Below are 23,649 nucleotides of genomic sequence, written 5' to 3' on the forward strand. Positions count from 1 at the left end.
ATATAAAATCAACATTCAATATTGGAAAGTATTTGTGATTATTGTTATTTTAATATTCATTCTCTTCTGTAAAAAAAAATATTTTTTTAGTTATTTATCCAAACGCTACAACTTTAAAATAAGTACTTTTATGACTAAAAATCTAAACACAAAATAACTTATTTATAAGCTGCTATTAATAAAAGTCCTTATGTTTTAAGTTCTTTTTCCAAAAGAACTTATTTAAGTTATTTACCCAAACTAGACCTTATTCTCTCACTTTTATATATTATACATATCACCTTAGAGGCTTAACTTTGAGAGATAAGATGTTGCTATTTTACTTTCAAAATCTCTGTTGTATCTATTGTAACTAGTCGGCCTAAACTCCGCGGACTGTGACTAGGTTTCTTTTGAACACACACACATTTTCTTACTTTTACGCTTTTAATTACTGTGCGTGAACGCTTTGCACTTATGTATCTCTGTTTTTTGTATCTTTGAGCTTTACTCCTTCATCGGACTTCTAGTGTATTATATTCTTATTGTTCATGTAAGTTCAATATATTTCGATTTCCAACTCCTTCCATAATAATGAATGTGTTTTCTAAACGTTTGTAGTTTTCTTTATTATATTTGTTTTTTTTTTTTGCATATATGAGAATAATCATACTATCAACATTAATTGTGATTAGACATATACAGACTATTTGCAAAAATCGGTAAACTTAGATATCATTATTTTTTTGATAAAACATGGGACAAAAAGCTCAAAGACACTACGTAGAAACTATTCTAGAAAAGGAGACGCACATGGCATCAAAAAGAAAATAAGACAAAATATAGGAAGATAAATTATAAAAAGAAATGACAACCAAACTCCAGAGAGTGTCCTTTAAATGCTAAATGATCGGCACACCAATTTGCTTCTCGAAATTTATGGTGAAGCTCCCAAATTGAAAACTTGTTGAACCTGTCTTTAATAGCCACGATGAGCGTGCAAGCTCCATGGAGGTTGATAGTATCATTCAGACACAACAAAAATGTAGCTCTTAAATCAACCTCAATAGCGAGATTAGCAATATCCAAATTAATAGCTAATTCCGTACCAAGAAGTATGCCCACACTTCAGCCACAGTAATAGTACAAACACCTAAATTGGCACTAAAACAAGCCAAGAATTGTCCTTCATGATCCCATATAATGTCACCATACACAACCTTTTCCTCCTTTGACACTGAACCATCTGTATTTAATTTAATGAAAGGGGGTTAGGGGAGACCAATGGATATGATTTTCCATAAAAGAACCAACATTTCTCCTTATTCTAATAAACTCAGACTGGGTAGTAGTGTAATCTCGAGCTAACCAAAGAGCAGCCAAATGGACAGCACCCTCTGGCATAGTTCGATCCTCTTCAAAGATATACTTATTCTAACGAAACCAAAGAGTATTCATGATGCAAGAGAAAAGTAGGGGCCAAGGAATACCTTAGTAGGTGGATTGGGATGACAAGTTCTCCAAAAGCCAAGCTTGAAGAGGTTTGTTGAAGAAATTATCAAGACCCAATGAATTATCTATGCTTTTTCACATCGTGTACGCAATTCTACAATTACGGAGGACATGAAGCACAAATTCAGGAGAGTTTCTACAGATACTATAAATTTCATCTTGAGTCATCCCCCTTCTAAATCGCAAAGCATTGGAGAGTAAGGCATCATTTGCAACCAGCCAATAGAAAGCTCAGATTATATGGGGGCATTAAGCTTCCATACCTTGAAAAACAAACTAGCAGCCGAGTCCTCAGGGGTTTCCAGATAAATAGAGTAGGCCGACTTAATGGAAAAGGAGCCATTTGCTGAGTGCAACCAAGCCACTTGGTCATCCCCAAAGCTCACCTCAAGAGGTTCTGTCACGGCAAAAATAGGAGCCCAGTCCTCGCCCAGTAACTCCAAAATGCGATTAAGATCTCAATTTAAGCCCATAACATGGTCACAAACTCTATTGTCAAGCATATCCTCTGATATACCATTTTGAACAAAATCAGCAAGCGGATGAATGCCAGGCAGCCAGTGGTCAACCCAGAATCGAGTTGTATTACTAGCACCTAATCTCCAAATAAGGTTCCCTTCAAACCATTTCCAAACATGACAGATTCCCTTCCACACATTAGAACAGGATTGAGGTTTGGTTATTTTTGGAACAAGAGTATCACCACCACCATATTTATTCCTCAAAACCCTTACCCACAAGGTCTCCTTGTCATGAATTAGCCTCCATACTCATTTCATCATATTTGCATTATTCAAGATCCTAGCCGATCTCAGGCCCAGATCCCTTTGCTGCTTGGGTTGGCATATTTTGTTCCAACTAATTAGATGAGGCTTCTTCCCATTAGAATCACCGTCCCAAATAAAATTCTGACAGATTTTGTCAATTTTGTCACATACGCTCAAAGGAAGCTTCATGGTTTGCATAATGTATGATGGAATGGTAGCTAAAGCAGATTGTGTTAATGTTACTCGTGCAGCTAAAGAAAGCTTTTTTGCCTTCCAAAAACTCAATCTACTCTGTATCCTCTCCTCAATAAAGTGAAAATCATCCTTCTTGGTTCACCCATGGAGCAAGGGAACACCAAGATACTTTCCGAAATTAGAGGTCAAACGCATACCAAGGGCCTCACTCATTTCTAGCTTCCTACTAAATGACACATTATTGAAAAAAAAAACACAAGATTTCTCATAACTCACTTTTTTGCCAGAGTTACAACAAAAAAAAAATATAAAATACCTCTAATCAAACCCACCTGTTCTAAAGATACCTCACTAAAAAGTACAATATCATTATGCAAAACAGATGTCTCTAAAATACCTCACTTGGATATTATTATTGTTTCAGAAAAGTATAGCAGCAAAATTTTTGGATACCCTTGTCAAATGAGCCAAAAACATCAAAGTTTCATATCCCCTTGCAGGCTAGACCCTGTTGTTAGTGAAAGACAGGTGTATTTGAATAGGATAGAGAAAGAACCTTCTTTCGAACATTGTTTATATGTTCATGTGATTTAGCTTTGCTTCTGATTTTGTATTTCAAACATTTTATTAATCTTAACATTTACTTTTTTGTAAAGATTTTGGAGAAAAGGACAAATAGGTCCCTGACCATTTTCCCGACAGACATTTTTGTCCCTGGCCATTGAAAAATACTTTTAAGTCCCTAATCTTCACAAAACTTGGACGGATTAGTCCCTCCATCCAAATGCCCCTGTCGATCCAACGGAAAAGTCTGACGTGGCTCTCGTAATTCTTGTCACGCGTACGCGTGGGTCACGTGTATGCGTCGCCTGGCAGACTTCCCTCTCACGCGTATGCGAAACACACGTGTACGCGTCGCCATGAATTCAGCAAATCCTCATTTCTTCATGAATTCTCCACTTTGCATGCTTTTTTCTATTTCTTTCAAGCCATTCTTGACTTCAAAACTTTAAATCACTCAAACAAACATATCAAGCCATCGAATGGGAGAAAAGTAAATTAAATTTAGCAATTTAATAGCCTAGAAAGCATGTTTTCAATTATTAAGCACACTTAGAAAAAATTCACAAAACCATGCTATTTTAGTAAATAAATGTGAAAAAAGTTGATAAAATCCACCAAATTTAATACAATATAAACCATAAAATTGTGGTTCATCAACTTTTTCACAATTGAACATTAGCATGTCCTGATGCTAAACTCTTGTAGTTCATCAACTAATATGCAAGGAACAAGGGATTGATCATCGAACCCTCATCGGAAATGTTTGCACTCTATTTATTTACTAAAATAGCATGGTTTTGTGAATTTCTCTTAAGTGTGCTTAATGATTGAAAACATGCTTTCTAAGCTATTAAATTGCTAAATTTAATTTATTTTTCTCCCATTCGATGCCTTGATATGTTTGTGTGAATGATTTAAAGTTTTGAAGACAAGAATGACTTGAAAGAAATGGAAAAAAAAAGTATGCAAAGTGGAGAATTCATGAAAAAATGAGGATTTGTTGAATTCATGGCGACACGTACTCGTGTGTCACGCGTACGCGTGAGAGGGAAGTCTGTTAGGCCACGCGTACGCGTGACAAGCATTACGGGAGCCACGTCACACTTTTTCGTTGGGTCGACGGAGGCATTTGGATGGAGGAACTTATTCCTCCAAGTTATGTGAAGGTCAGGAACTTAAAAATATTTTTCAATAGTTAAGAACAAAAATATCTGCAGGATAAAAGGTCAGAGAACTATTTATCCTTTTTTTAAGATTTTGTTATACAATATCTAATATTTCAATTTTATGATTCAAGATGAAAAATTATTGAAGTTTATCTCAAAAGCTAAGAGTGAGGGCGCAATTATTTTGACTGGTGGATCTCGTCCAGAGGTATAACCAAATGATTATACTTTCTTGGGGCCAGTTATGTACTTCTGCAAGTGTCATGAATGATCCCCCCTCTCTTTTCACAAATTTGATGGTTGGCAAAAAGCCTATAACACTTCACTTGCACCTGCTTCTCATTATGTATATGTTTGTTTTCTGCAATGTAGAAACCGTAGTTGTGTTTGTAATGACATTAAGATCTGTATTTTTAGTATTAATCATGATTATGATATAAAATACTCATTTAGGTTTGATCATCAGTTATTTGTTAATTATTGATGCAACATAAATTTGTAGTATTTGTATTATTTAAATTTATATTATATTTTATTATTTTTTAAGAAAAATTTATGTATAAATATTTTGAATTTAATAAAATATTTTATTTTGTGATAATTAATTTTAGTATATTTATATTATGTATAATAATAATATTTTTTGGTAAAAATAATTTGAAAATTTAGAAAAAGGATAGGTTGTTATTTCTAAAAGAGTAAGTACAATTAAAAAAGTCTTCAGATTTTAGCGGCAATAGTAATAACAACTAAAAGTGAATAACATTACAATTTTAGAATTATTTTTAGTGGCCATATAAATTGTCAGTAAAATGAGTTTTGGTGATAATAGTAATAGCCACTAAAAATGAATAACATTACAATTTTAGAATTATTTTTTGTGGTCATATAAATTGCCAAGAAAATGGCTGCTAAAAGTTATATACTTTTTGCGGCTATAATGTCTTTATCGGTAAATGTTATAATTATTTTAGAGATAAAATATAAGAGGGATAATGTTTTAATTGCCGGTAAATATATTAACGACTATTTTTTATTGCTGCTAAAAGTAAAATAAATGACCAATAAAAGTGATTTTTTTTTGTAAAGTATATTTTTTGTCCCTGAAGTTTGCAAAAGTTTCAAAAATACCCTTAAGTTTTATTTCGTTTCAATTTTGTCCAAAAAGTTTTCAATTTGTATCAAATATATTTCTGACGGTTAATTTTTCAAAAAAATTAAAACCGATTTAACAACAATTTTATAAGAACAACCCTCAATACAAGTAAATCAAACATAATTTTCATGCATTATTGTTAGATTGATCTTAAATTTTTTAAAAATTTAGCCGTTGAGAATATATTTGATTCAAATAAAACTTAAGAGTATTTTTAAAATTTTTATCAATCTTCAAGGACAAAAATATATTTTTATTTTTATTTTTTTTAAGTGTTATGAGAGTTTTCTTATGCCGGGTTAGTTGGTAGGTACATGCATACATGATTCTTCTAAAGTAGAGTAATATCAACGAAAAAGTATAATATATATGACTTAAGATTATGCAATCCGGAATCTTTATATGAATGATAAAAAAATGTAAAGCTGAATCATTATTGGCTAATTCAATAATTAGTTGGAGTGCAGCCTTATCCAATTACACCCAAGCAAAGATAATAATAATAATAATAATAATAATAATAATAATAATAATAATAATAATAATAATAATAATAATAGGCGAAGTACATAAATTATTCATAAAAAACTTAAGGCTGATTTTTTTTAATATAGAAAAAATATTAGTGTTTTTGTTGAAAATTGGATTATTTGATGAAATTATAGGTAGGTGAATTTTGCAGATAGGAAGTCAACACGTGGAGACATGTTGGACACGTGGTAACATCAATACGTGGGGGTGTATTGCACACGTGGCAACATCTTGACTAACACGTGGGACGTGTTAAAACATGTGGATGACGTGTTGAATAACTTCTACAATACTGTAATACACTTCAAATATCAATATTCAACAAAAATATCATCTCTATTTCCATATAAAAAATAATTTCTGAAAATTTAAATGGCTGACAAAATTACTAATATAATAAAACTCTAAACTTTAGAAAAATTACTTAAGAAAGATCATTATAAGATTACTTACTATTTTGGATAATTTTATTAGACAAATCTAGTTTCTTTAAGTTTATTTGACAAATTTTTATTTTTCAGACAAATTATTATTGTTAGTAATATATTTTTTTATTTGTGAATAGTTTTATACTTTCATAAACAATACTATATGAATCTTAGTTAAATATGGATAAACTCTCCGTCTGAGACACTTATGACTTATGTAAAATTGTATTATTTGCACATGCACAGATGCACTTCACCTCATAGTTTTATCATACCATTTATTTTCTCATCTCACATGGGATGCAGGTGCAAAATAACAAAATTCTTGTGTCCAAGATATAAACACTTGAATTTTCGTTTATATAGTATTATCTAATTTTATACAAATGATACGACAATAATTTATACTCGTCTAATAAACACAGATGTAAAAAGAGAATAAATCATAAAATTTTATATTATCTCTTAGTTTATTAGATTCAACTAGAAAACTAACAAGAGAAACGAAAAAGCAAAAAGAAAAACATAAAATTTACTAAATAATGTTTATATTGAAAAAGAAAATTAGTGAGAGTTTTGTTTCTAAATAAAAGCAATGAAGCAAAGGTGTAGTATAAAAAGGGGAAAAGCTCCCTTGAAAGAGTGGGCATTATTCAGAATACAACACGAAATGGTGTCTTGCCCGCAACCTTAACTAACCAGTAACTGACGTTGACGTACACTTGCGCCAGTTTCCTCATGTTCCAAGTTTCCTCTTCTTTTGGAATTTTCTATTGCGCCTCTTTTTTGCACATCCCTTCACTCTCACACACACTTATCCAATTGTTCCTCCAACAAGGACAATGTAGAAAAATATCATGCTTATCGAAAAGTGCCATGGCATGTCAATTCAATTCTCTAGGTGGTTCAATTCTATGTTTTTTGTTTTTTGTTTTTTGTTTTTTGTTTTCCACAAATAAGAGTTGGAGGATAAATTTAAGAGTAAATTGAAAAAAGGTACATACGAGAAGATAAACCGTACTCTAAATATTAGAAAATAATTCAATAGATCCCAAAAATTGATTTTACGAGTCAAATTAAAATTGTCCTTGCCATACATAGCCATAGCGGTTTTGACTTGCCCAAATTTAGAGTGTACGAGACTATTTTAAAATTTAATTATGTCATGTATATTAATCATCAAATTAATTATTAATATAAAATATATATTAAAATTTAAAATATATATTAAAAATAAATTAATGCATATTTATGTACAAATATAAAGTAACTGATTTATTGAGTGATTTTTTATATTTTCATAGCATTTTTATTTAAAATTGTTTGGATATATTTTTATATTCTTTATATTATTTTGTCTATATTTTTTGTCTATTTACTCTAAGTTTAATCTCAATTATTTTATTAAAATTAATATATATTCTTAAATTTTTTTATGATATTTATTACTATGATTTAACATTTTTATAGTTTATTATAAAATATAGTAAAAAAATCAGGTGATATATTGAAATTTATTTGTAAATTGGTCAAATTTTTTAAATTAAAAAAAGTCTAGGGGACCAGCACTTAATCATCAAAAGAAAAATGATTAATTCTATACCATTAGATGTCATCTCACACTATTAAAAATATTGATGATGACTAATTAATGACTAAATATCACAAATTTTACTGACTTTCTAACACTCTTCTAAATTAAAATATCATTCTGTTCTTAATTAAATCATAATATATGGGAAAATGGATCCTTTTCAGTAGAAAAAACACTTGAAAGAATAAAGTGTGATCTTTTACTTTTAATTCTATAAGTGAAACTAAAATTAAATATAAAAAAAGAACAATAAAAAATTAAATTAAATACTAGATACCATCTAATTTTTTTTTTTATTAGAGAAGATCTACTCTTAATATATGGTCATAATAAAGTAATATAACGTCAAGTAAGAATATATTTTATTTTTATAATAGACCTATTTTTTAACTAATTGGTTGGAATTGGCTTCACCTTAATGAATTCTTTAGCGAAACCGGATTTATATATAAGTATCTCATCTGGAAAGTTGAAATAAGAAAAACACAAAAGAAATTCGGAATTCGTTATCCGTGTTCTCCCAACACGTGCTAGTTCCTAAAGAAAACACACCTTCTATTTGGCTATTTCATGCTCAGCCATATGTATATATAGCACTAATTTAATTTTTACAGCAGATAGCGCTCTTTTTTTTTTTCGCTGTATTTGAAACAAAGCAATATGTATATAGCTTCATTCAAACAACAAAGACCCGTAACCAATTACAGAAAGAAAGAAACATTTGAACTTCTCACCGCATAATAATAATAAAGCCACATGAAGATTATTATTATTATGATTGGTATGTTTGTGTGCCTGATAGCACAGCTCTCTGTGAAGGTAGAATCAATAAGCAGAACAGATTTTCCAGATGGGTTTATTTTTGGAACTGCTTCTTCAGCTTTCCAGGTATGTATGTGTTTCATTCCACTATTATGTAATTTGTGAACCGTACTGCTCTTTTTTAGTGTCAATGTATAAAACAAAAGCTAAGAATTAAGGTGTTATAGTTTGAAGGAGCTGTAGATGAAGGAAACAAAGGAGATAGCATATGGGATACCTTCTCAAGAATTCCAGGTATACAGAATATATATACATGTATTTTGATCATAATAATGTCATACATACATTAATTATATGCTTATATATATGATTTCTGGGTTTCAAAGTTCTGATTATTATTATTATTATTATTATTATTATTATTATAGGAAGAATATTGGACTTCAGTAATGCAGACACGGCTGTGGATCAATATCACCGATTTCAGGTGAAACTTTGGAACATACATTTAGTTTAATTAATTTGTTGACTTCAGCTTTCACTTTATTCAGATTAATTACTTGCTCCTTCAATTAAATTGCATGTGGGAAATTATGCAAATATTCTGAAAGAAATTCTCGGGTTAGAATCATTATTAGAATGTGGTATGATAAACAATTCAGAGTGAGACCACCACCATACTAATAATATATATTACTTTTTTTTCTTAACGATTATAACGTTTCACCAAATTCGGGCTAGATGGAAAATCGAATGTGTATAGGTGACACATGCCATAATATTCTAACATACGTGTAGAGAGTTACAAAGGAGAGCCTTTCACACCTTTCACTATCATCATTCCCAATTTGGTGATATTCTTTATAATTTTCCTCTGTTATTTTCTCTTTCTCCAAGTAATATTGGCCTTCTTGAATGAAATATTGGTATTATATTTTATAAAATGTAATATTAGTTGAATATCAAGAGAAATACATATGATTATACAATATTGAAACTTGATTATAGACTTTTAAATTATAAAAATTCAACTAAAAATTAAGTATAAGGAAGTGTAGAATAACTATCCTCATTATTAAATTGTTATGCACAAGTTACGTTATTGTTTTAATATTTGATACCAATCTTCTACTATAAACCATAATGATGATGTGAGTTCAATTTTGGCATGTAGTTATTTTAAAGATATTTCATATAGTTTACTTATAATATCAACTGAAGCACTTGTAAAATTCTATATTATACAGGATGATATTGACTTGATGAAGGATTTGGGAATGGACTCTTACAGATTTTCCATATCTTGGTCAAGAATTTTCCCAAGTAAGCAGAAGTATTATAATTTTTTAAAAAATATTTTTTAAATAAATTGAGCCTACCTTATTTAGTAACACAAGGCTTTGTTATTGTTGTTTTAAATAAATTTCTTAAATTTAATGCTAACTTTACATGTTAATAACTCAACAGATGGATCAGGGGAACCAAATGCAGAGGGAATAAAATATTATAACAGCTTCATTGATGCTTTGCTGAAGAAAGGTTAAACAAGAATTTCAACAGGAATTTTATCTTAAATACAGCCCAAAGGAAAAAAAATTAATTTAAATTTTAGCTCTTTTCTCAAATCAGGAATCCAGCCTTTTGTAACTCTATATCATTGGGATCTTCCACAGATGCTTGAAGATCAATATGAAGGATGGATTAGCACACAAGTAATGTAAGTTAATCCATTATCTAAGTTAAAAAATTTTGTACATTACCATTTACCATATGTTATACGATATGATGCATCGATTCTTCGTAGATAATTGTGAGTTGACTTGGTATCCAAACAAACTGAGCTTTATAATGACCTCTATTTATGTCGCAGAAAAGATTTTGAGCATTATGCCTATACCTGCTTTGAAGCTTTTGGTGACAGAGTTAAGCATTGGATTACTTTCAACGAACCGCATAATTTCGCACTCCATGGGTACGATTTAGGCATTCAAGCACCTGGAAGGTGTTCGCTTTTGGGCCATCTTATATGTAAGAAGGGAAAATCATCAACTGAACCATACATTGTTGCTCACAACATTCTTCTATCTCATGCTGCTGCCTATCATTGTTACCAAATGCATTTTAAGGTTTCAACCATATCAACTTTGCAACTAAGAAACATTTCTTGAACATAGTAACATATCATTCATTCTTTATTCGATGGATGGGGTGTGTGCTCTGATATAAGAAGAGTTCAAATCTTATCTAATAGGCCAGTACGAAATTACGATGACTATTTCAATGTATAAAAAGTTAAAGAATGAGTAGTTATGATTATTCTTGGAGTACACACTAAATGTGCTTCCGGAATATGCAAGAGAAAAAATCAATGAGGTATATGAAAATTCGAAAAATATTAATGATAAACTGATAATTGTTATCATTTGTGGATAATGTAGGAAAGACAAGGAGGTCAAGTAGGAATAGCATTAGATGCTGTTTGGTATGAACCAATAACTGATCTTGATGAAGACAAAGATGCAGCATCAAGAGCCATGGACTTTTCACTTGGATGGTAAGATTTCTTATACTGCATAATTTGATTATGATATAAAGTTAACATCACTGTGATAATTAACAGCTCATCTTCCGAACAATGTGTTACACCAATGTGAATTGAATCAGGTTCCTTGACCCACTTTTCTTTGGAAAGTATCCTCAAACAATGCAAGAACTTGTAGCTGAGAGATTACCAGAGATTTCTGATGCAGACTCAAACTTTCTTGTGGGATCCTTAGATTTTATTGGCATAAATCACTATACATCGATATATACTCGTAACGACAGGACCAGGATTCATAAATTCATAATGCAAGATGCTTCATCTGATGCAGCTGTCATTACAACTGGTAAGCTGTTAATGCAGGTTAAATTTACAGCAAACTATCATTTTTATCTGGCGAAAGATTATTTCGTGATAAAGTAGATGCTCAATGATTGATAATTACAACCTGGTATCAGAAGGCTGTAATGCTCAATGGAAAAACATCTTCTAAAGCGAGGAGAATTGTAAAGTGGCAATGTAAGGGGCTAATCACCATTGAATTTTTAATTTCTGTCGTGTGTGAGTTCCGTTATCTTAATTAAAGGGTGATTAGGTTCTCACTTTTTAGCTTATCAACTTTCTCAGTTGAGAGGAGCTTGATCCTGCTTCTGTATAGTATTGAATAAACTTACCATTTTATTAACCCATTTTCAGAACCAATTACTCGGTACCATTGTGTAATTATCAGTACGAGGAGTCGCGACAAAGTTGTGAATGAACTAATCAAGTGTCAAAATAGTTGTTTACTCTTATTAACCTCTTTACTCCTTTCTTTGCATATAACAAACATAATATATGTTGAATCTAAATTTCTGATATTTCTTCTTGTCCATTGCATAGCATACCGCAAAGGAGCTATAATTGGAGAAAGGGTATGCTCAAAAGAAAAATTCAAGGTTATATAATTTACATCTACACTTCTTGGTTTATGCTTAAATTAACCAAAGTCTTGCATGTTTTTTTCAGGCAGCATCAAGTTGGCTGCACATTGTTCCATGGGGCATCCGAAAGATAGTAAATTATGTGAATAGCAAATATGGTAACACACCTATAATTATAACAGAAAATGGTGAGTAATCATTTGGTTTTGGAAACCTATTATGAATCATACATACTTGACATTTCTTCACATTTATTATATATATATATTTTTCTTTTTCTTTTTCCATGGCAGGAATGGATGACTCTAACATTATACCCTTTACGACCTTAGATAAGGCCTTAAATGATGAAAAGAGGATAAATTATCACCGGGACTATCTCTCTAATTTATCTGCAGCTATAAGGTATCAGTCCATGTGATTTAAACCCTGCCAAGATTTTAAAATTGGGGTCATGGTCACTGTTGCAGTCATATCAGGTTGCAATTGCGGTGTCATTCTATTTCACATAATTTGACTGAGGTAATGACTAGTTTCGTCCTGAAATTTTCAGCCCTCGTCAAATCAGTTTCTGACTTTTGGAAATGACCAAATTAGTCTCTGAATTTATAAATTATGAATCTTCTTCGTCCTTAATTCAACTACCATTAACACAGTGCTGACAGAACGTTAAGTATTAGTTCAATTAACTAATTTGGGATATATATTTGATTATATTGAAGTCATAGCTATGTCACGTAGGGATGTCATACTAACACCTTAACACTCCATGTTAATAATAGTTGAATTAAGGACGAAGGCAATTCACTATTTGTAAATTCAAAGACTAATTTGGTCATTTTCGAAAGTCAAAGATTGTTTTGATTAGCGCTGAAAATTTCAAAGACCAAATTGGGTATTATCTCTAATTTGATCATAGCATTACTGCATCAGGGAAACACTGCAATCTTAACAACTATGATAGCATCCATCCATGATAGAACCCTGATCTTGCATTCTAGGACATTTTAACACTGATTTTGCTAGCTTACTAGATATATGTCAATCATGATGTTACATGAATTCAACGCAGGGAAGATGGCTGCAATGTTAAAGGTTACTTTGTGTGGTCGTTGCTTGACAATTGGGAATGGAATTCGGGCTACACTGTCCGGTTTGGACTCTACTACGTGGATTACAAGAATAACCTTACTAGGATACCGAAAGCTTCGGTGACATGGTTCAAAAACATGCTCAGATTAGAACGAGAAATGACAAGTCAAAGTTAATATATTGTTATTTCTGTCACTGCAAACCGCTCCTTGAATATCTATTATATTTATTATATATTATTAATTTTACAATTAAAATAGGTTATATATCACTTTCTTATTACAATTAAAATTAAATCTTTTCTTTTAAAATTAAAGAATTCTCCTCTCCTTTTTCTTCCGTTCTCTATCTCTTTTATTTCTTCACTCATTTTATCTCTTTTATATATCATTATCAATGACTAATTATAAATTTAACAATCAAAATATACTAATATAATATTCTTTAATTGCATTCAAATTAAATTAAAATTAAAATATATATATTATATATTATATATTATATATTATATTTATATATTACTAACTAATTTAATAACTAAAATGTGTCATGTAACACTCTTTTATTAAAATTTAGAAAAATATTTTTCTCCAAAATTAATAAACGTCTTTCTTACATTTTCTTATTTACTATCTTTTTTTCTATTTCTCTCTATCCTTCCCACTCTATATATAATTTATAATTTATATTCTATATTAGTAATTTGACAAATTAAAATGTGTAACCAGATATTTTTCATTATAACTAAAATAAAATTTTCCCTTAGCTTCCAAAATTAACAAACTCCCTTTCTCATTCTTCTTCTTTATTTTTCTCTCTCTTTTCTTTCATTCTCTATTTTTCTCTACCTTTCTATTCTACAAAAAATAAAATTAATCACATAATATAATTTAAATAAAAAATATTATTATATACATATTTTTTATTTAATTTTAAATTTTTACTGTTTATCTTTCTAATCTATATTTTCATATTTTTTCCTTTAAATTTTTATTGCATATAATTTAGAGAAAATATTAATGTTGTGATTAAAAGTTAGAATTAAGATTCAATTGTATTTTCAAAAAAAATTTGAATTAATTTTATAACTATCAATATAAATTTTTTATGCTAATATCTAATTATATTTATATATATATATATATATATATATATATATAGAAAAAAAATACTATTTTTAAATAACAAGCATAAAAATTAATTATTTCTATTTGTGTAACAGACTTAACACCTAATTAAATATAAAAATATACATGTTAAATTCTTTCAAAATTTAGACCACGAATGTTAAATCAATTATTAGTAAAAAAAAATAAACTCTTTCATATAAAAATAATAAATAAAAAACTTATTATTTATTTATTTTTATCTACAAAGACTCTAATCTTCTTGACAGAGACTTTTGTCTCTTACGATTTTTTTATAAAAGTAGTTCTCTTATGATCTTTTTGTAAAAGTAGTTTAATACTAATGTAGTTTTAAAAGATTTATATTTCCGTAGGATAAAAATACTATTATATTTCTAATTTATAACCGCAAAAAGTGAAAATTCGTGATGATCCCTAGAGAAAGGATATCTGCCATAAATACGTTTCTGATTGTCTTAATTATACGGTGGTTATTTAATTAACAAAATGGCATGTAATTGTCACATTGCATCTTATTAGAGTGAAGAAGGAAATGAATGACGAATAAAATGATTCTCATGATTTCATCCCTTTCCATTACATACTCTAACACTACTATCATAGCTAACTTGTTGAGGTATTGTAACAGACTTCGGAATTAACTGCCAGCTCATACCAAACATAACTTCACTAACGACTTAATCTAACTAAAGAGAATTTAGCTTTGTTAGAGTATTACTGTGTTAGTTAATTAGTTTCTATATTTGTTACGTTAGTTAGAGATTCGTTCATCTGTTGTCAAATCGCTTATTTTTAGGATACGACATGGGGCCACAAACATTAGTTCATCTGTTGTTATTGTGATATCCGCTAGAGCTAAAAATGAAAAAAATAATAAAAAAATAAAATAAAAAATAAAAAATAACAACACTAATACTAAATAATTTAAAAAAAAAAACAAGTGCGAAATTACTCAAAAACTAAGACGTTTAACCCAAAAGTCTAAAGCTAGTAGGCTTGCCTCCAAAAGTTTAAAAGCTGATTTACGTGAACTTTGTAGCCAACCACTTTTTGTGCTAAGTGTTATACTTCATATATATTTCATATTTTTAGATAGCTCGACAAATTGTAGTGTTCTCCATAGATGGGAGAATTAGGTTAGGATCTCCTCACCAATACCACCATTATAGCCAGCACTGCCAATCCCATGAAAGTTCCTCCCATGATTTTATTGGTATCCATGAAACTTTGTTTAGCATTTCCATCAGCATCACCATGCGTATTCTCTTTCTCAGCTGTTGGGAAAATGTTCTGCAGGAAATTTGATACACTGCTTACCATTTCAGTCACCGTCAGCTTAAAATTCTCCAGAATGCTCATGAAATCGAAAGAGCCATTCCCCAAATCAGACTCTGCCAACAGTTTCTCGTTCTCTGCAGCTTCCTTTGCCTCAGAACCGGCAACTGCAGCACAATTTTCTAGGTTATCAGGAGTTTCCTCTGTTTCAGAGATAGCCACTACAGCACAATTTCAATAAATTAAAATACAATATAAAAGATGAGAAAATTAATGGAGAGATAGGGAGACTTATCTACCTTCCTGGTGTAACTTAAAGAAATCAGTTACAGCAGGATTTTGCATAACCGCATCCCATACATTTGGGTCACAAGCAATGGAAGCCACCACAGTCTAGTTGAAACCAACAACGCAACTCTATCAATTCATAATTCAAAATTTGTGTTGTATCAAAACGGATATGACAACATCAGCACATAACCACGGCAATTACCTGTGCCTGAGAGCTTGTACTAAGCAGTTTAAAAGCCTGAAGGGCATGCTTAGGGACCAATGGACTTGAGATGGCCTCGGCGATTTTGCTCTCTGCCTCAACTTGAGTAGGAGACAGAACAGAGACTTCACTACCATGAGACGAAACCTCTGAATGGGAAGAATCAGGAGAAAGGTATACTCTGGAAAGTCACAACTAGGATATTAGAATAGAGACAGATGAGCATTTAATTAGATATAAATAATAATCCCTGTTAGTATTTTCTTCACAACATGGATACAGTTCAAAGTAGAAATGACGTAACCCTTTTACCCTACCATTTACAACATGACTCAACATGAATCACATATTGCTAGTAGTTTCTTCACAACATGAATCAACATGGATCACATGTTGTTAGTATTTTCTTTAATACTACAAGTGACAGACATTGGCTAAGGGTGGGTTTCAATAACAATACGCATCATCTTTTTATTTTATTTTTTTTCATAAAAGCCTTTTGAGTTGTGAAATGTTATTTTAAACTTCTTCGGGTCAAACTGATGTACAATTCATGACTTCCCAAAAAGCTATTCCTAAAGCCTTTTGGAATTTTGAAAGATTTAGCTTCTCAAAACAGTCTTCTACACATCATTTTGAGAACAAGAAGTACAAAATAAAATAAACAGTTTTGGAATAAGAATGCAAACACTACTTGTTAAGCTACTTCCATACAACATTATGTACAAAGCTATATGGGCCTAATTAAGCTGTTTGCTCAAACAGGATTTAAGTCAATTTCTATGGTTGACCAAAAGCAATACTATCTGTACATTGTCCAATTTTTGGAGACACCAACTATAGGAAACAAGGATAAATTATCAAATATGTTGAAAGAGAGGGATTGTGGGATGGACATTCTTCAGATTGAATAGGCCAAATATTATATTCTAAGAGAGTTAAGGAGAGGGATCATGGAGATGGATGTTCTTTAGAGTGAACCAGTCCAATGTTTGACATAAATGTCTGGTATCCTACATAAACTATGCAGCATGGGTATGGGATGAGGTATCAAAGTTTTGCAGAAAATTGGGTACCAATACATCAGAAAATATTACATAAAGATATCAAATTATAAATTAAAAAGTAATGATATCAGAAATAAATGTAACTTTCAAAAATATCAGATGAGACTTTCATTTGAATGAATATAACAATATTGTTTTCCTACAAGAAAATCAAATAGCTTGCATGATTTAATATTTTACAAAAACCAATTTGTAGTTATTTACTTATAATAATAGATCAACAGTACCCATGATCATGAATAGGCAAGAAGTATCCAGGCAAGATGGAAATTCAGGAGTATCCATAGTTCATGGTTCAAAGACCTATAAAAATGTTTAACCACAGAATCAAGAGACTTAATATTCCTAATTATCAAGCTCAAACAGTTTTGTAGAAAAAGAATAATAATGATCAGCATGGTTTTGTAACAGAGACTTTCACCTCTCTCCATAAAGAAACCAGTATGCACTGGAAATCATAATGTTCACAAGGAACTTAATCAAATCTGAAGCCAATCATTGACCAAGCAAGAATTCAGTTCTGTAAGCTAGCTAGAAATCTTGAACTGGCATAGAAGAAATCATTCTTATTGGGTCAGTGGAATCACAATTTTGTTAACACCGTCTCCTTTAACTATACTGATGAGCATGCTACCTTAAACAACTATAAATAACCTACATAAACTAAAAGTTCACTACAAGCAGATCCCCCTTTCTAAAATGATATAAAACTGCTTATCAGATTGCCACAAACAAAAAATTATGCATCCGGAATTCAGGCATAACAAAACTCAGCAGACTGGATGTTGAAACAACTAATTTTCCATAAATGATTGACGCTTCCATACAGAAACCAGCTCTTTAATGTACCTGTGAGTTTTAATTTAGACACAAAAGGAAAGTAGTTTGAAGAGTAGCTGCGAGTCTATTTTACTCTTACAAGAGTCCTCCTATTCCCTCCCTTAACCTATAGTGAAACCTATTCCTTATAAATTCCAATGCCTTGATTTCAAATATATTAGCTAGAAAGCCAACATGTTCTAAGCAATTCAATCATTACTCAGATCAAATTACAATTATATGGTATGTGATAGACAGATTAGTGAGACTATGAGAACCAAGTTAACTTTGATTTCATCCCTCTTTTGGTGTTTCATTCACCATCAGTTTGAAACCCTTTCATTGTTCAATAACAATAGAGCAGACAGAAACAGCGTAAAAATTGAACTTATTTAGAAAGGAAATAAAACAACCCTAGAATTTCAAACTAGAATAGAAAAATCACACAATTCCATAATCAACACACTGAATTCACAAGCATGCAAAAACTACATCATGTATAATTTTCACCTAATTCTCATCAAAAAAGATGTGAGCGAGGGAGAGAGAGAGAGTATTTATACTTATCAATAGCTTCCTTCAATTCGGTGGTGGCTTCCTTCGCTTCCTCAAACGTAGGGACACCCTGGAACACCACCCGCGGCATGGGCTCACCGGCGACCATAACCAATTCGCCTTCATCGGCGAACTCCCAATCGTCTAACTCCCACGACGCCGCCGTGTGCAGCGGCGCAACCTCGGCAGGCTTAGCTCCATGAGATGACAAGACGGCAGATGCCGGCAGGGACGCGTTCCTCACAGACTGAGACTGGTCAGTTGGAAGGGACGCTGGAGAACCCCTGTAGGCAGTCCGACCGATGCCAATTCCTGCGATTTTGGCCGCCGTTCGCATAGCTCCTCCGCCACCCATGGTCTGATCACACCAGAAGAAAATAGCAAATAGGGATTTTACGAGAAAGCGGTGCGCTGAGTTCCACTGCAGTTTTAAATAGAGAGATGTTAGCTTCGCTGAGTGGATAACGAATAATCAGTGTGTGACACTTATGAGGCCATAAAAGGTCTCAGTGGCACACTTAGGCCGAATTTAGAAAAACAATTTAATTAAGTTATTTTTAAAAAAATAATTTAAGTAATAAATGATTATATTAAATAAATTATTTTATATTTAAATTTTTAGTTTTAAAAGTGTTTATTTTATAAAAATGTGATAAAAAATAATAGTATTATGAGAAAAGTTATTTTTTTTAAACTTCTCTGTAAGCTTCTAAATAATTTTTTAAAAAATTATAATTTAATTTTAAAAATTACACCAGACATTAATACTATTATTTTTTATAAGTCAAAAATTCAAAAAAATTACTTTTAAAATTTTTCAAACGGACCTTTGAACCAACCATAAGTGATTAGAGAAAAAAAAGGAAATGACATTGTAAAATAAATAAATAAAAAAAATAAATATAAAATAAAAAAATATAAATAAAAAATTATATCATTAATATTTATTAATATTATTATTTTAATATAATAAAGATAATTCATATATATTATATATATTGCAGTATAAGAAAGAAAGAGATAGAGAAGTATTTTTGTATTTATATATTGTTGTGTGTTTTTGTCTAAGAACTTATTCCTTTATTTATATACGTACAAGGTCATTTCTTTTAAATTTCATTAAATATAATTTTTTTTGAAAATCTGAGCTCCCACATCTGGAAAAATTGAACTGCTCATTCTTTAAAGAAAGCCACATGCTATTAAATGGGTATCCATCTTGTCACAACACTTCTCTTTGGATGTCCATTTAGGATTATGCCTCGTTAAAACTTTGCTAAAGAAAAATCCAATAAAAAAAATTTTAGTGAAAGAAAAAGTGTACAATATCCTTTGTGATGGGACTACCTCATTAAAAATCTTGTCAAAAAAAAAACCCAAAAAAGAGAAAAATCTGACCAAAGAAAAAAGAGTACGGTTTCCCTCTCTTGCCAATATTATTTTATATCTCGAAATCGGCGCATCCCAATCTAATATACCAATCTTTCAAAGGAGAATTTTGGATGTGACTTCGTAAATAAATTTGCCAGATTATCGCTTGAGCGTATCTGTTGGACATCAATTGTTCCTTGATTTTGAAGATCATGAGTGAAGAAGAATTTATATGCTTTGTTCTATCACCTCTAATGTATCCATCCTTAAATTGAGCAATGCATGTTGTATTATCTTCAAACAGGACAGTTAGAGCTATCTTATGATCAATTAGTCCACATAATGACAGAATATATTGGATCAAATTTTTGAGCCAAAAATACTCGTGACTTGCTTTATGTATCGCTAGTATTTCAACATGATCAAAGGAGGTTGCTGCTATCGTCTGTTTCGTGAACCTCCATGATATAGTTGTACCACTATATGTGAATATATATCCTGTTTGAGATCTTCCTTTGGGTGGATTAGATAAGTATCCAGCATCTGCATAGCCAACTAATTGTGACTTGAATTCATATGGATAAAACAAACTCATAGCAACTGTTCTCTGAAGATGTCGAAAAATTTGTTTGATTCCATTCTAATGTCTTCTGGTTGGAGAGGAACTATACCTTACTAGTAAATTCACCACAAATAATATGTCGGGTCGTGTATTATTAGCAAGATACATTAGTGCTCTAATTGCACTAAGATATGGTACTTCAAGACCAATGATATCTTCATTTTCTTCTTTAGGATGGAATTGATCCATTTCCACATCCAAAGACCTTACTATCATTGGGGTACTTAATAGATGTGACTTATCCATAGAAAATCTCTTCAAAAAAATTTTTGTGTATATTGTTTGATGAATAAAGATTCTATTTTTTTGTATGCTCGATCTGCAGGCCAAGACAAAATTTAGTTTTTTCGAAATCTTTTATCTCAAACTCTTCTTTTAGAACTTTTATAATTGTTAGAATCTCTTCAAGGGTTCCAATGATATTTAAATCATTAACGTACATGGCAATTATAATGAATTTAGATGCAAATTTCTTTATGAACATACATGGACAGATATCATCATTCTTGAATCCGTTTTTAGCCAGATACTCAGTAAAACGATTATACCATATTCATTCATATTTCTTTAGACTATATATATATATATATATATATATTTCTTTGCAATTTGATTTGGTATAACCCTGTGAATATTAAGTGGATAGTTTAGATATCTTTAATCCTTCAGGGACTTTCATATAAATATCACGATCTAATGATTCGTATAAATAGGGTATTACCACATCTATTAAATGCATATGTAGTTTATAGTATACAGACAAACTGACCAAATAATACAATGTTATTGCATCCACTAGAGGGGAACATGTTTCTTCATAATCTATACCAGGTCTTTGTGAAAAACTTTGTGCCACAAGTCGAGCTTTGTAGTGTACAACTTCATTTTTCTCATTTCATTTTCTCATAAATACCCATATGTATCCAACAAGTTTTACATCTTTTGGTGTACAGACTACAGGTCCAAATACTTCACGTTTTGCAAGTGAGTATAACTCAGCCTTCATAGTTTCTTTCCATTTTGGCCAATCATTCCTTTGTCGACATTCTTCGACTATTCTTAGCTCAAGATCCTTACTTTCATGCATGATATTTAATGCCACATTATATGCAAATATTTCATTGACAATTGTCTTATTTCGGTCCGATTTTTCTCATGTAAAGACATAATTTATCGAGATCTCATTATTTTCACAATTTTTCAGGTACCTGAACATCTTCTGGCGTCAAAACTATATCAGAAATTTGGACAACTGTTAGTGTCTTTACTATTTCTTTATCTTTTTCAATAGAAATAGTATTTACCTCTTTTTTTCGATGATTTTTGTCTTTGGAATCGACATGCCTACCACGCTTTTGACGTGAATTTGTTTCGGTGGCCATTTATCCGACTGGGACATCAATTCAAATTGGAGCATTTTCAGTTGATATATAGGATTTAGTTATCCTTTTCGTATCAGAAAATACACCAGGCAATTCATTTGCTATTCTTTGCAAATGTATCATCTTTTGAACTTCTAGTTCATATTGTCCTGATCGAGGATCTAAATGAATCAAGGACGATGCATTCCAATTAAGTTCCTTTTCAAGAAGCTTATTCTCTCCCTCTAATGTTGAAAATTTTTATTCATCAAAATGACAATCTGTAAATTGTGCTTTAAATACATTTCCAGTTTGTATCTCAAGATATCTCATTATAGATGGAGAATCATATCCAACATATATCCTCAATTTTCTTTTGGGTCCCATTTTAGTGCGAGAAGGTGGTAATACCCGGTCTAACCGAAATTGATTAAATAATAAGTTAAGTAGGAGCGAATATGGTTGGAAGATTTTGCAATTGGAATTTGATGATTTAAATATGATATTTGGATTCAGTGAATTTTTCTGAGTCGGAAAACATAGTTTTCTGCGTAAAAGCGCGCAGTGGAATTTTGACCGGAAGTACCGGCTGAGATTTGTCTGGTACTACAGCTGAGAAAATTGATTATGGGTAAATAAGATTAAGAAATGAGGAATTATAATTAGGAGAGGTAGAAATATTTGAAGTGCGATTTAGAGCGCTAATCTTAAGGGTTTTGGTCCAAAATTGGGCCAACGGACAAAAATAAGTGAACCGGGCCTAAGTGGGCCCAAGACCCAACATATATAAACATTAGTTATGAGCATTTCAGCTCATTTTACCCTAAAAAGAAGGGTTGGGGCGCTGAATTGAGAAGAGAGAAGAGAAGAGAGAAAACCTAACTCTCTTTGATCTTCAAACCACCATAACTTGAGCTACGGAGCTCCGATTGACGAGCCGTTTGAGGCCACGCGTCGCTCTTCTCATCCTCTACAATTCTATCTAAGTTTTGTGGTGAGTATTCCATTCATCTCTGCCCAGTTTTCGATATTCTCCACTGTTACACGTTTTTGGGTGGTTAGTGTTGAAATCTTGTGATTTTGGGTGTTTAGGGATACTCCAACATGGATTCCAAGTGGGTTCTATCCCTACTTCATATGGGCTGAGGTAAAAAGTGCTCAAACCCTTGTGATTTGTCATCTTTATGAGCCCTAGGTTGATGTATGTATGTGATATTGGTTATGTTAGTGTATTTGATGATCTTGGTGCACAATTGGGAGATTGGTGTTGCTTGAGGAGCTTTGGTGAGGCTTGGGACTAAGGTTGGTGGAGACTTCTAAAGAAGAGGCTCAATTGATTTGGCTACAAGAGGTACGGTTTAAGTTTCATTTAAGTACCGTGTGGTGTGATGAGAATTCCTAGGCTAGATGCCCCTAGGATTAAGTTTGGATTGTGTAAATGGTTGATGCTAATATGCATAGTTGGTATGTAATGTGAATTGATGATTGAGTTGAGAATGGTGTGGCCTTGTATGCTTGGTGTATTGAAAATTTGATGTGTTGGGTAATGAGTATTAATTTGTGGTTTATGCATTTAAATTGTGAAATTGGGCCGGAGGCCGTATATTTTGGGCCGGAGGCCGGAAAGAGGTAAGGGAGGTAAGTTGATGTGTGCATTGTATGATGACACAAGTGATTGGATGAATTTCATATAATGAATATGCGAATGAATGGGTTGATTGTTGAAT

General features: G+C 31.4%; 2 protein-coding genes across 3 annotated transcripts; one reads left to right on the forward strand and one right to left on the reverse strand.

Annotated features, from left to right (window-relative positions):
- The first annotated feature begins 8,358 nt into the window (after positions 1-8,358).
- On the forward strand, positions 8,359-13,477 carry LOC112789968 (putative beta-glucosidase 41). The gene is made up of 13 exons (XM_025832167.3): positions 8,359-8,780; positions 8,882-8,948; positions 9,083-9,141; positions 9,902-9,977; positions 10,122-10,193; positions 10,284-10,371; positions 10,525-10,780; positions 11,093-11,208; positions 11,319-11,542; positions 12,079-12,110; positions 12,205-12,307; positions 12,413-12,524; positions 13,192-13,477. The coding sequence occupies exons 1-13, from the start codon at positions 8,649-8,651 to the stop codon at positions 13,385-13,387; spliced, it is 1,533 nt and encodes a 510-aa protein (XP_025687952.1). The 5' UTR covers positions 8,359-8,648; the 3' UTR covers positions 13,388-13,477.
- A 1,878-nt stretch (positions 13,478-15,355) lies between these two features.
- On the reverse strand, positions 15,356-19,088 carry LOC112789969 (uncharacterized). Of its 2 annotated transcripts, none has more exons than XM_025832169.3 (4): positions 18,577-19,088; positions 16,128-16,308; positions 15,934-16,027; positions 15,356-15,801 (listed from the first exon to the last, which is right to left on the reverse strand). In XM_025832169.3, exons 1-4 carry the CDS (start codon positions 18,921-18,923, stop codon positions 15,497-15,499), a joined length of 927 nt encoding a protein of 308 aa, XP_025687954.1. In that variant the 5' UTR covers positions 18,924-19,088; the 3' UTR covers positions 15,356-15,496. The 2 variants fall into 2 exon arrangements, with proteins under 2 accessions (XP_025687954.1, XP_025687953.1); XM_025832168.3 differs by having other exon boundaries at positions 15,356-15,855; positions 18,577-19,063.
- Positions 19,089-23,649: the final 4,561 nt, after the last annotated feature.

Source organism: Arachis hypogaea, chromosome 3, assembly GCF_003086295.3.
Source record: "Arachis hypogaea cultivar Tifrunner chromosome 3, arahy.Tifrunner.gnm2.J5K5, whole genome shotgun sequence".
Classification (NCBI taxonomy): Eukaryota; Viridiplantae; Streptophyta; class Magnoliopsida; order Fabales; family Fabaceae; genus Arachis; species Arachis hypogaea.

Coding starts and splice junctions, on each gene's coding strand:
- LOC112789969 (XM_025832168.3), bottom strand. CDS start 18,923: ATGGGTGGCGGAGGAGCTATGCGAACGGCGGCCAAAATCGCAGGAATT. Junction 16,309..18,576: donor TTGAAGGAAGCTATTGATAA/GTATAAATACTC, acceptor GTGACTTTCCAG/AGTATACCTTTCTCCTGATT. Junction 16,028..16,127: donor GTACAAGCTCTCAGGCACAG/GTAATTGCCGTG, acceptor GGTTTCAACTAG/ACTGTGGTGGCTTCCATTGC.
- LOC112789968 (XM_025832167.3), top strand. CDS start 8,649: ATGAAGATTATTATTATTATGATTGGTATGTTTGTGTGCCTGATAGCA. Junction 12,308..12,412: donor TATAATTATAACAGAAAATG/GTGAGTAATCAT, acceptor TTTCCATGGCAG/GAATGGATGACTCTAACATT. Junction 12,525..13,191: donor AATTTATCTGCAGCTATAAG/GTATCAGTCCAT, acceptor AATTCAACGCAG/GGAAGATGGCTGCAATGTTA.